Source organism: Diplotaxodon limnothrissa, unplaced genomic scaffold, assembly GCF_057381915.1.
Source record: "Diplotaxodon limnothrissa isolate DT_005_m unplaced genomic scaffold, D_limnothrissa_male_GT1.1 unmapped_scaffold_6, whole genome shotgun sequence".
Lineage (NCBI taxonomy): Eukaryota > Metazoa > Chordata > Actinopteri > Cichliformes > Cichlidae > Diplotaxodon > Diplotaxodon limnothrissa.
In genome coordinates this window covers 967,099-980,665 of record NW_028188560.1, presented here as the reverse complement: position 1 = coordinate 980,665, position 13,567 = coordinate 967,099, and the positions used below count along the sequence as shown (strand labels likewise).

At 41.2% G+C, this 13,567-nt stretch overlaps 1 protein-coding gene across 1 annotated transcript; it reads left to right on the top strand.

Annotated features, from left to right (window-relative positions):
• Window positions 1-7,345: 7,345 nt before the first annotated feature.
• Window positions 7,346-12,714, top strand: LOC146606820 (kelch-like protein 10). Its single transcript, XM_085349355.1, has 5 exons — window positions 7,346-7,497; window positions 8,585-9,065; window positions 9,478-10,092; window positions 10,812-10,961; window positions 12,352-12,714. The coding sequence occupies exons 1-5, from the start codon at window positions 7,346-7,348 to the stop codon at window positions 12,712-12,714; spliced, it is 1,761 nt and encodes a 586-aa protein (XP_085205481.1).
• Window positions 12,715-13,567: the final 853 nt, after the last annotated feature.

The window sequence follows — 13,567 nt, the reverse complement described above, 5'->3', positions numbered from 1 at the left end:
CATTTTGAGACATGTGCCTGACCCTCTGGTAGCATCTCTCCCGTCCGGACGTTGTAATGCTCTGACTGTTGAATTATATGGAAATAAATGATTGTTGATTGAGCATTGATACACCGAGTATTGTCCCTCCTTCAGCCCAAAGATTCAAAGAATTGGGAGAATTCAACATCAAACAAATCTGCGATGGTATTTTCAGATTAAGTTAGCCAATTAAACATCAAAGTGGACTTAATTAATGCAGTCAACAATTCCTTAGGAGGTATCATGGCTCGTGGGGTGAGCTGTGTGGAATTTAACTAGGACCCAAGATGCTGGCAGCTGAGATGCAGGAGAGTTTTATTGAGAAGATGGAGATACAAACAGAAACGGCGGAGGTGTGTAGGAAACTAAGCATAACCTAAACTGTAGAAAACTAACAAAACGAACCTGAAGCGCTAACTGGAGACCCGGGAACATAGAAATATGCAGGGAGGAACACAGGTTGACACAGGGAATTAACGCAGACGAACTAGCAACAGGCAAGAGAACACACAGGGCTTAAATACACACAGCAGTAACCAAGGGATGGGAGACAGGAGGGGAACACACCTGGGACAAATCAGAGCTGACGAGACAGGGGAAACGTAAACTGACCACACTCACATGAGACAAAGACCTTCAGAATATAACAGGAAACTTACAGACACAAAGAACCAGACAAGACACTGAACTCAACAGACAGACTCACAAGCAGACACAGTAACACCATGGACAGACAGTCAATAAATAAATGTTTAATAAAAAATGTCATGTAGGCTATTACAAGTAAACTAGTGTGAAATAAGAGGACTGTTGATCAGCCTACGCTGTGGAAAGCTGTGACTCTGTCACTGACACGTGTGGCATGATGGATGCAGTCATGCTGGGAGAAGCTACGTGAGTGCAGAAACCTCTGATCACCAGACGATCACGTGGTCATCAGTTTTCAAACAGCTCATTGCAGTTTTATAAATCATCTTCAGAGGTTATTTGAACCTTGTCTTTGCAGAGACCTGCAGACCTGAGGCAGTAATGCAGTGATAATGACCAGCACACAGTGTAAGTCATGCTGCAGCTGCCCTGAATCTACAGTGTTGGTTATTCCCACCATGTCTCTATGTTTCTGATCCAGTGTGGACGAGCTCTTTATTCAGTCTGAACTGGTTTTAAAACTAAAATACAATTGATTTGTTATTCATAGATTTTCAGATTTACTCTTACACAAAAAAGTAAAACATTTTTGTTGCCAGATCACACGTATTTACTTCCAGTCCTGAACAGAAGGAAATCGTTTTGATGCCTAAATGACATTTTATGTTCAGTGACAACCTGGTGTGCTTGGGTCCATGAATGCAGTGGTGTCGTGAGTGGGCCCTGTTACAGTCGTCAGTGCCAGCATGAGGTGTCAGTGAATATATTTACACATTACTTCATTTAAAGTACGAGTTTGTGTCTCTGTCCACAGGCAGTCAACCCCGGCTGTGTCCTGGAGGATTTTGTGCGCTGGTATTCACCTCGGGATTACGTAGAAGAGGAAGTGGTCGATGAGAAGGGCAACACGATGGTGACGGGGACACTCAGTCCCAGGATGAAGATCCCAGGCAACATGTGGGTGGAGGCTTGGGAGACTGCCAGGGTCACACCTGCACGACGCAAAAAAAGACTTTTTGATGACACCAAGGAGGCCGAGAAGGTCTGAAGCAGGTCGTTCGTTTTGCCGCATGCGTGTTTTTAAGCCAAACGTGTTTACTAAGTGGATCACAAAGTGTTTTCATGAATGTTTCTGCTGATTTTCAGGATCAGCTTCTGCCATGGGACCGTTTTGGCTCATGTATGTTGAAGCATTTTCACATGTTGATGAAAAAGGATCTGATGCTGTCACACACGATGTTTAACTGACACACAGCAGCTCTCTGTGGTGTGATGGTGTTAAATGAAGAACAACTTTAAACCAGCTTCTATTAATGATCCGGTCGGCTTTATGGGAAAGGGACAAACAGTAACTGGGGTTAGTTGTTTCCTCACCCAAAGAGGGTCCTGGATTTGGACCCGGGCAGGTCTCTGCCAAGCGTTTGCATGTTCTTCCTGCACATATGAAAGCAGAGCTCGGAGCTCCAGTTTGCACCATCACTGAAAATGTTGCCTGTCTTTTAAAGACATTGTTTATCCAAAAAGAGAAAGTTAAAAATAATGCTCACTGATAGTCTTATGACAGATTTAAAGATCTGGGTATGACCGGTCCCTCTGTGAATAACCATCATAGAGAAAGGTCACCGTTTATCTGGAGTCTTCTTCAGAGGCAGCCTGTTGGCTGTGCAAAAATATTCTGTTGATCTGAAAGAGCAAAAAGAAAACAGAAGCCAGGAAGACTAAACTTTTTGGGGGTTTGTCTTTAGGTTCTGCACTACATGGCGATGCAGAAACCTGCAGACCTGGCCCGTCACCTCCTGCCCTGTATACTTCATGCAACTATTCTGAAGTTGAAGGAAGAAGGTAAGTCCTCACCGTTTGGTTGAAAAACACGTTTATATGAAATAAAATCAGGGAAAATAACTCTGAGCCCACAGCAGGTAAATTACAGTAAGACCGAAATACAAAAAACTAAAGATATTAAAATAAGTACTAAGAAAATGAAATGCAACCCGAGATGTTAATGCAGAAAAAAAACCAGAAGCTGCATCTTGGACGCTGCCAGCATAATGCACAGGCTTTTGACGGGGCTCGCACACAAACACAAAGCAGATGATGAAGCATCACCAAATATGTTTCTGTTGTGATATTTTGATACCATGGTAGTAGAGCTGGGCGATAGAACGATAACGATATGTATCGCGATATAACTTTTACTCGATAGAGAAATTAAGCTATCGCGATAGACCTCGCCGCTCTTGTCCTCTTAAAATAAAAAAATTAAAAAATTTTTTTTAAAAAAGGTCAGCCAATCCAAACTAAGTAGCGCAGAGCCGAACCAATCACAGCCGCAGCGTCACGTCGCGTGACTTGTTCAGCACAAGTGCCAAGCCGCACGTGTTTGTTTGGGAAGCAGCCAGCGCGTAATGGAGGAAATGAGTGTGCCGACTAGAAAAATCAACCGAGCGTGACCGAAGAGAAAACAGATGATGGTTCCAATGCCGGAGAGATTGTCGAACGGAAGAGCCATAGAAGTTCCGTAGTGTGAAGGTATTTCGGCTATTTCAAGTCTGACAAAAAACAGAGCAGCGTGCACTGTAAATTGTGCCGAAAGCAAGTCTGGAAATACAATAAACTGGTGCATGCGTCACACTGTGCGCCACGTTATTGTTTCGGTGAAATGAATTTCTACAATACTGTTAATTCTACTCTCTGCAGTGTTTAAATGCTTACATATACACACAGTTACTGTCCCTCCACACATACGACTCGGTTCTGCTTCTATGCCGCAGCTTTGTTTACTTTTTCCCACCGAGGCTTCTAGACTTCTGATTGGCCAACATTTCTGCACAGTTAGGAATCTAGCGCCACCTGCTGCTTTGGCATGTTCATAGCAGCGTTTTTCTTCATTTCTGCCTTTATGTGTGGACGGGATTATTTTTTAAAACGAAAACGGAAAATCTCCGTTTTCAAAAATACCCGTGTACGTGTGGACGTAGCCTCAGTCTCTGACTGGAAGCGCTAATTCGTCATTCGGCTTTTGTCAGACTAAAGTAACTGTTAAAACTCAAATTCAAATTTCAAATTCAAATTTTATTTGTCACGTACACAGTCATACACAGTACGATATGTAGTGAAATGCTTGGACAACTGCTCGTGACCTAAAGAGAACAAAAAAGGAAAAGGCTATGAATAAGATAGGAAATAAATATGAAAAATTAAAAAGGGTAAATTTAACTAGGAAGGAATAAAATATAAATTAAGGTTAAAAATGAAATAACTGTACAACACAAATTAGAATGAAGGGTAAATTTAACTGGGAAGAATAAGATAAAGATAAATATATAAATTAAAGTTGAAAATAAAATAACTGTACAACAAAATACACAATATAGAACTATATAAGAATGTATGAAGAAATCTAAATATAAATAAATATATACACACTAACAGCAGCTGTACAAGTATTAACCGGAAATGAAGAATATAGTGACCAGTGTTGTGCAAAACCAAAGTCCAGAAAGTCCAGTGTGTGTGTAAGAACTGTATGTGTGGGTCAGGACTGTGTGGTGGTGTGATTGAGAGACCGTATCGCCTGCGGGAAGAAGCTCCTCCTCAGTCTCTCTGTGTTGGTCTTCAGGGAGCGGAATCGCTTTCCTGACCTCAACAGAGAGAACAGTCCGTTGTTGGGATGGCTGAGGTCCTTCACGATCTTCCTGGCCTTGGTCCAGCACCGCCTGCTGTAGATTGAGTGCAGGTCAGGGAGCTCGGAGCGGATGGTGCGCTCAGCTGACCGCACAAAACTGTTTGAAAAGCTCAGCTATACAACAAGGAGAGATTGAGAATTTCCTTTTAGTTCTCAGTTTATTTGATATTGACAAAAGTTTGTCAGTTTTGTCTGTTCTTCTGTAAAACAAACTAAGATTTATTTTTAGAATTAATATTTTGTTTCTAAGTGGAATTGACAATTTAGTCTGTTTCGTTTGTTCTATTTTGAAACTTAAACGCTTCAGCGGCTGCCTTTTGTGTAGTTTGCAATATTTGCCTTTATTTATCTGAAAAAGTCTCATGTTCCTTAAGTACATCTACCCTGTTGAACTTATTATGGGAAATAAATATTTAAATAAAAACAAGCTGCTGATTATTTCACATTTTACTTGTGAGCAACGGCACATTTAAATCTTACAAATATAGTTATTTGGCTTATATCGTGATAGATATCGTTATCGCCTGAAATGAAAAAAACATATCGTGATATGAAAAAATCTCATATCGCCCAGCTCTACATGGTAGCATTTACAGGATATTGTTTTTGATGATGTTATACAAAGGACCCTGTTTCTGCAATGCCCTTTGTTTGAACCTCATCTCCTCTTGCTGTGACCCCATGGGCGACTTCCCTTGGCCTGCTGGTCTGGAAAATCCAACAGTTCATCTATATGTAAAGAAGGCACTTAAACTGGAACAGGCATAGCTGCTTGATCCTGCCGTGGAACAATAGGACGGGGTGCAAGCTCTCATGCTCCCAGGACGTGGGGGTGCATTCCTGGAGTGCACACCAGGCTTGCAGCCTGCTAAGGATCACACACAATTGATTATGTGCCTCTGGGTATACATGGTTAAACATTTCCTAATGCAAATAACTACATGCAGTATTCTACCATGTGCAAACTTATATCACTAAAGGATTCTAACTGTCTAGTGTTTAACGGACCTTTCAAAGGTATGTTGAGATTATAGAAGGCCCCTTTCAGAGCTAGGGGGAACTTCCTTATATGGTTGTAACTTGAAACTTGTTGACACACAAACCCTTCTGCCTATAAAAACTGCTGCACAAAGAATAAACTTTGAGTTAGTTTGGGATGACAATTTAGAACAGTCTCCGCGTCTTTTTGTTCTTCCAAACTGCTCCCGGTACTCCGGCCGGTGCCGTAATTAACCGTTGATCATGCTTGAGAATATTTTAATTGTTATAGGAGGATGAACTCTGATGATGAAAGCCCACGCCTCAGAGAAACCCGGAATGGAGTTTCTTACAGTTTCCAAACCAAAGAAGATAAGATGAAGCATACCTGCGCAGCGGTGGGTGATGAGGAGAGGCCGCAGCGTGTCTGTCTTAAAGTGCAAGTTTGTGACAGTTTAAAGCTTAACAAGCTAAGACGCCAAACATCCAGAGCACAAAGACAAGTCAGAGGGCTTTTTCAGACACACACTTCTAAACCGTCGTGCTCAACAGTGTCTCTGCTAAAACTGCGTCTGTGCTCTACCCCTGTAAAGTTGCCTATCGAGTGCTTAATGATAAGGTGCATGGTAGCTGCTTTCCTCTGCAGGTGGATGAAGCCACTGATAGTGACAAAGGAATGACTTCTCTGGTGTATGCCTTATACCAGGGGTGTCAAACTCAAATACACAGTGGGCCAAAATTCAAAACTGGAACAAGGTCGCGGGCTAACATTAATATTTATTGAAAAAAAAATCTTCCTCCAGATTTAAGAATGAATCTCTTCTTATGGACTCAAACAAGTTTTGCTGAAAAACTGAATATGGAACAAGCAAAGTTTAATACTAAACAATATGTATATTAGTTGTATAATACCAGTAGGCCAGCTCTAATAATAATTTGGTATGGCTTCGCGGGCCAAATGTAATTAGGCTGCGGGCCAAATTTGGCCCGCGGGCCAGAGTTTGACACCTATGCCTTATACTGTCATCACTGCCACCCTGCTGCAACTGACTGAAGCATCCTGATGCCAGGCTGAGCATGCATGACGCATGATCCCGCGTGATCCCTTGCATGACCATCTGACTGTTCTTGGTGGAAGTGACTTGACAGAGCTATCGAGATGAAGTTCTCTAACCTGTACAACAACCTGGCCTGTGGCAGTTTGCGTGTCGCCTCCACATTGCCAAAGATCACTAGCATATCCAGACACTTCCTTGGCCAGCATTTAGTGTTGATGTCTCTCCCACTGAATATGCCTGGGTAATTTTGGGCTGGCATGTTCATTAGAGGCAACCAGAACCCATTGCAGCTGGATGCTGCATTTATCTATGAATGGAAAGAAATTGCTCAACAACAGATCTGCAGTCTGTGCTCAGACAGGTGACTGCTTGCACCTGTCTGAGGTAATACTGTCAAGCACCGTCATTATAACAGTCTTGTACTATACATACAGTGTATATATGTGTTTTGTTTCTTTCTTTCTTACTACTATTGTACATCAGTAAAGTGCAGGAGCCCATTTTTCCAACTAGATAAAAGTCTAATACAACCCAAGAAAACAGCTTAGCCATGAATCACACTTTGTAATATCTGTGTTTGGATATTACAAAGTGATTTTATTAAACAAAATGGCCTATTAAGGTTAAATATGAGCTAAATATGATATTGTAGTCCATTCGTAAGAGTGTTTTGAAGTGCTTATTTTACTAGGTGACCTCTGTGAGGCAAACATACAAAATGCTGTATGCTATCTGTGAGGCTCATATGCAATTTCTTAAATCCAAATCAAATCAAAACAAAGCTTTTTTTTTATGCAATGTAAATATACATTTCAAAACAATTCATGGCAACAGTTGCCAAGTCATGATGATGTCATGGGCTCCATTCCCCAAATTCCACAGTTAGGTTTGATTTTGAACACTTCAAGACAAACTGCAGACAAAAAAACTAAGAAAAGCAGTCACAAAACTCAAGATGAGTGAAGGAGGCCAGCTGCCATACAAGTCGAGCTCAGTAAATAATGAACTCTGTTTGGAGGGACAATTTTGTGATGCAATCATCAAAGTGGAGGATGTTGAATTTCCGGTCCACAGGATCATCCTATGTAACTGTACGCCGTACTTCAGGTGAGTTGCTTACCTGATAATGTGAAGGACAGTTGACTGATTTATACCTGTGAAAAATGTAATTCATGGTCTTAGTTGGTGAAACAGTGCCAACCAAAAGGAACAGGTTGAATCATAAAACTTTTCTGATAGAAAGACTTTGTCACGGTCAACTGACAGATACACCCAAAACATAATGCAAACATTTGCAGATTTCATCATTACCTTCACAGAGCTCCAGATTCCACTTCAGTAAATGTGCCATTTAAAAAGCACTGTGAATCACTTGGTGATTGTGTGAAGTCTAATTGAAGTGTTTTATTAAGTTACATTAATATCTTCCCCACTGTTATTGAGACAGTAAGACACACCAGACTTCCTGATACTAAAAAGGTTGAACTGTGTTATACAGTTATACGCTGAGCAAAAGTTTTGAGTTGCCTCTCATTTTTTTATATTTTGCTTTGAAACAGATGATTTTTTAAAAGTCCACTTGAGCAATAGTTCTGTGTTTTTTTGAAGACTTATAAAGGTTTGGTTTGGACATTTTTCACCCTTTTTAGTCCAGTGCTTGTACCCGATCATTTTCAGAGGAATGGTTTCCTCATCCTCATCAGAAATGGTTTCATGGTTCATGTAAAACCTGTTAAAACCAATAAATAAATGTTAAGAAAAAAAAAGAAAAGAAATGGTTGTGGAAGGGAAACAGAGACTGTAATTAAGCAACATGCACTGGAACTTCCATAAGGAAAGGAAACAGACTGAGGTATGCCAAATTACGCAATAACTAGACTAAATATCAGGGTAAACTGGCCCTATGGAGTTGATTTCAATATTTGTCATAGAGGTACAACAGTGAGTGTTTAGAGTTAACTTTAAAGCACGGTGGAGGCTCTGTCATGGTGTGGGACTGCATTGTGTTTGGCAATAGCTTCATAAACATGCTGCCAATGTAATAAAGACATTGAAAACCCAACAATCAAGTGCACTAAACATGTACAAACTCTGTTTTGGAGTTACTTGGAGTACTTGTGCATGACATAGTTTATTATCTTGTTGCCTCCACACCTTTTAATATTCTCTACTCTGTCTCCATCTCTACCCTCAGGGCTCTTTTCACCCACTGCAGCGACCCAGACAAACAGGTCTTCAACATACCTGGCTTGTCTTCTGAGATGATGGCACTCATCATTAACTTTGCATACACCGGCTCAGTTTCCATAACGGGGGAAAATGTAGTGGAACTTCTCATGGCAGCTGATCAATTCAATGCAATGGACATTGTGAAACTCTGCTCTGACTTCCTCGGGGAGCAACTGTGCCCAGAGAACTGCGTTGGCATTTGGCAGTTCACAAAAGTATGCTTATCACCCGAACTACGCACCAAGGCCTACCACTACATCATCAGTAACTTTGAGCAGGTTGTTCTTGAGGAGGAGTTCCTGCACCTAACTGTGGAGGAACTTGCTGACATCCTTGATAGAGAGGACCTCAATGTGTGGGAGACCACTTTGTATGAAGCGCTTACAAAGTGGATTAGCCATGTACCTGTACAACGGAAACAACACCTCACCGCTCTGTTGTCCAAGGTCTATAAACTTTCATTACTACATTTAGTTTGGACTTAAATCTTCAGCATTTAAGTCATAGATTGAGTCGATCCATCTGGGTATAAGGATGCTTTAATATCTTGAGATTTTGCTCTTTTCAGGTGTAGCCAAACCACATTTAAGAAATTCTCTTCAAGAGCATTAAAACCGTATCAGATCTCTACACACATACTATAGAATAAATTATATTTATTAAGTATAGTTGCTAGGGCTATGACTAAAAACTGTCCCTGTTGACGAAAAGGCTAATGGTGTCTGACTTTGGTCGCTCTCTTGCTAGCAATAAGAAAATTAAACAACATTAGGAGCATTATCCTAAAGAAGCTTGAGTTTACTAAAACTGATGTAGTTGAAATTCATAGTCACATTCTCTTCTGTCATCTCTCTATAGGTCCGACTGGGATTGATGACGTCAGACTACCTAAAGGACAATGTGCTGTCTAGTGAGCTGGTGGAGGCCAATTCTGAGTGCCTGTCCATGATAAGTAATGCCATCTTAGACATACATGATCTAGGAAGCAGACCCTTCATGTCTGCCTTGTATCACCCTCTTGCTCGTCCCCGCCTGCCTCATTCCATCCTGCTGGCCATTGGGGGGTGGAGTGGTGGTGAGCCAACTAACGGCATCGAGGCCTACGATTGCCGGGCTAACCGCTGGGTCAACGTAACGAACAACCTCGAGTGTCCTCGTGCTTATCATGGAGCCGCCTTCCTCAACGGGTACGTCTACTCCGTTGGTGGCTTCGACGGGGTGGAGCATTTCAACAGCGTCCGTAGGTTTGACCTGACCACTCACGCCTGGAATGAGGTGGCGCCCATGCACTCCCGCCGCTGCTATGTGAGCGTGACTGTGTTGAACGGGTTCATCTATGCCCTGGGAGGCCACGACGGGCATGTACGACTCAGCAGTGCAGAGCGCTATCAACCTGAAATCAACCAGTGGAGTCTTATTGCACCGATGCACGAACAGAGGAGCCACGCCAGCTGCACAACACTTAACAACCGGGTGGGTGAAGTAAAACAGTAGCAGAGAAATAGAGTAGGGTCTAAGGCACACAGGCCTAGAGACCTGTCAGCAACCTTTGGTAACAACCAGTTGCTAGGGGAAAATGTGTACTCCTCAGCTGGTTAGGCAGTGGTTGTATGAAAGACTCTACAGATTTCTACAGCAAATAGTTTGAGTATTTGCAGTAAGTCAGAGTACTCCATGCAAACCTCAACAGTCTGCTTACGACCAAAGGAAACACAAGGAGGCTTGTGGTGCAAAACCTTCCTGGTTACAATTTCACAGTAGTGACAGCCATCAACCTCCAGCAACCACTTGCCAACCAGTCAGGGAATACACATTTTTACAGTGAAGCGAGGTGCAAGATAGGTCACAAACTGGTTTCTATGTTCATGTTTTCAAATTTAAAAGTATAGTTTAAAAAGTTGAAAAATATACTAATATATATCTATTTTGTTTCTAACTGATCACAAGTGCATCTTTGCATTTATGTACAGTACTTTATTTGAGTTGACTTGTCAACTAAAATATAACAGATATTAAAAAAATTGTAAAACACACACATTTGTTAATTGTCATATTTTTCAGTTGGACACTTGGGTACTGAGTATCGGTCTTACTTCACAAATGATGTGGAAACATTTCACTTACAGGTAACATTGTTTCCAACTGAAATCTAAGAAATGTAAAAATTTTTAATGTCCCTTTTTTGTTTTCAGATTTACATTTGTGGTGGACTCAATGGCAACGAGTGTCTGCAGACAGCTGAATATTACAACCCAGAGAGCAACCAGTGGACGATGATCAGTCCCATGAACAGCCGCCGCAGCGGGATAGGTGTCATTGCATATGCGGATCATGTCTTTGCAGTAAGACCACAAAGTAGTGCTGACACTCACGTAACATACAAATCAAATCTGTAATGTGCTTTGATCAGCAAGGCTTAACACAGATTTGGCTGACACAGAATTTGGCTAACTTTGTTTTGTATTTATCAATGATCAGATTCCTATCCTGACCACAGGTTCAGAGAAGGCATTCTTACTCATTCTATGTATTAATTTAACTGATTAGTGATGTTTCTGCCTCTCTTTTTTTTTTCATGTGCCTCATTCCCAAAATGTTGTGTCTTTGATGATTTCACATTTCACTCAGTACAACAGAAATACTTATTCAAAACCAACATTGTCATCCTCATCGTTCCATAGAGGACATATGTTAGAGACAATTTCAAACTTATCCTGCAATACCTTTAGAAAAATGAGGGAATAAGCCAAGTGATTAGAACTCATCCTCTGGGGACGGTAGGCCTTTTAGCTGTAAATTTATCTTGCTATTTGCCTTAAAACCACTTATTTAGTTGTTTTGCAGCTGCACCCTTTGGTAAAAAGCAAAGATTTTAGTCTCACCTTCTGAGACACACTTCTTTATTTAGCTAGCTACCGTTTAGTATTTATTTTCTATTCAGACTAAGTCTCTATTCAAAAAAAGGAAAAGTTATCATCAGCAGAATGCAGTGACCTTACCCTGGTGCTGACCTCAGGGTCTTTGATCAGGCTTATAGGCACTTATAGCCTGTCAGGGCTACTTTAATCTGTTATAGGAAGAAAGGACTGGAACTCAGTGTTCCTTTTTGGACTAAAGGCAAAAGAGCTGTGAAGACATTTATACTGAAAACACAAATACTTTTTGTCGAGGGCTATTCATCTTTGTTGATAATAGCGTGGTGTAATAGACAACAGCACTTTAATAGCTGTAGTTGAGGCTTGAGTGAAAAAAGGTCTCATACAGACTTCCACAACAGCTGGCTTCTACTTTATTTTACTTTCTCCTTTTAATTCAGAAGTCATTTTCACACACCACTGCACCCTGATCTTTTCTAGACATTCCCAACAAATGCGGGCCTGTGAAAATGCAAATACTGGGACGTTAATGGGCCTTTTTTAAACAACTTTTATGTGTAAACTCCATATAACAGCATGAGAATATGTCAGGTAGCTGTTCGCTTTATCCAGGTAAAACCCTAAACCAATCAGAGTATTTCCAGTAGTCAGATCACACCTAAGGTAAACAATTTCCTTGTATCTGCTACATATTAAGGGCAACTTTGGACAATATTGCAACTTAATTCTTCCGTCACTTTCTGGAGTATCTGTGCAAAAGCAGCTAAAGACATATAGCAGGTGCATTTTCTTACAGGGGTACGGTGAAGCTGGTTACACTTACATTCAATCATTTGAGCCACGTATTTACTTTTAGGTTGGTGGCTTCGATGGAAACAACTATCTGCGCACCGCTGAGGCTTACAACCCGCATACCAACACGTGGAACCTCGTGTTCTCTATGCTGACCCCCCGCAGCAACTTTGGCATTGAGGTAATTGATGATCGCCTCTTTGTCGTCGGGGGTTTCAATGGCTTCACCACCACTTCGGACGTCGAGTACTACACCGCTTTAACCAATGAGTGGTATGAGGCGTGCGACATGGATATTTTCCGCACAGACTTGAGCTGCTGTGTGATGTCCGGACTTTCCAACCTGACTGAGTACACCTTTCCTCGTGACTTCCTGCCACTTGAGGATGTTCTGAAATTAGCAATGGAGTCAGCAGAGTCCACGTAAAATCTTTAAAGTGCAGTACTGCCATGTGTCAACATCTGAGTCTCGAACATGAAGGACTGAAATAAATCTTTAGAGCATTAAACTGCTGGTGAACTGGACATTTTATGTATGTATCTCAAAAACTTTCAGTAGGAGAGCCTGCACTGTAGATACTGGGTTTTATTAAGAGAATGCAATTGCAACAATAACAAATTGAAAAGATTTTTTCATTCCCTGTAATGTATGGCTGCTGAGCAGCCATACCAGACATGCACACAGGGTGACCAGATCACAATAAGCCGCATGTCGGACTTTTCAACTCTTGCTAGGTAAACACCATAAGAATAAAGGGAAGTTTTCACTCTCCCTTGTTATTTCAGCTGCGGTTCTGTCTGGTAACAGTCTATAGGTTTGAGTAAGGATGTATCCAATATTTTACAGTTGTACTAGCCAATACCCAATAAAGCAATTCTTACTTTTATACCAAACTAGTCAGTCTCAGCTTAGTCAATTTACTCTTTCACAGTAGAGCCTATTTTCTGAATAGTCTTCTGTCTAAACTCAAGATTAAAGAAAAAAAAAATCTTAAAATTAACTAAAAGCGAGGCTGTCTCTGCACTGCACAAACCAAACACAAAATGTCGGCATGTTAGCCAATATTATCGTGCACCCTTAATTATAACACTGGGCTAACCTGGCCAAATTACAAACAAAAATCAATCACAACCAACATGGACTGTAGTAGCCGTGGAAGGAGAGAGGAAGTCCTTTCCTATAGTCCATCTGACCATATTGGCTTTACTGGCCAATAAAAGCAGTCCACTCAGCCATGCTCTTCTTGTAAGATGATGTGAGATCTCTCTCATGGATTTTG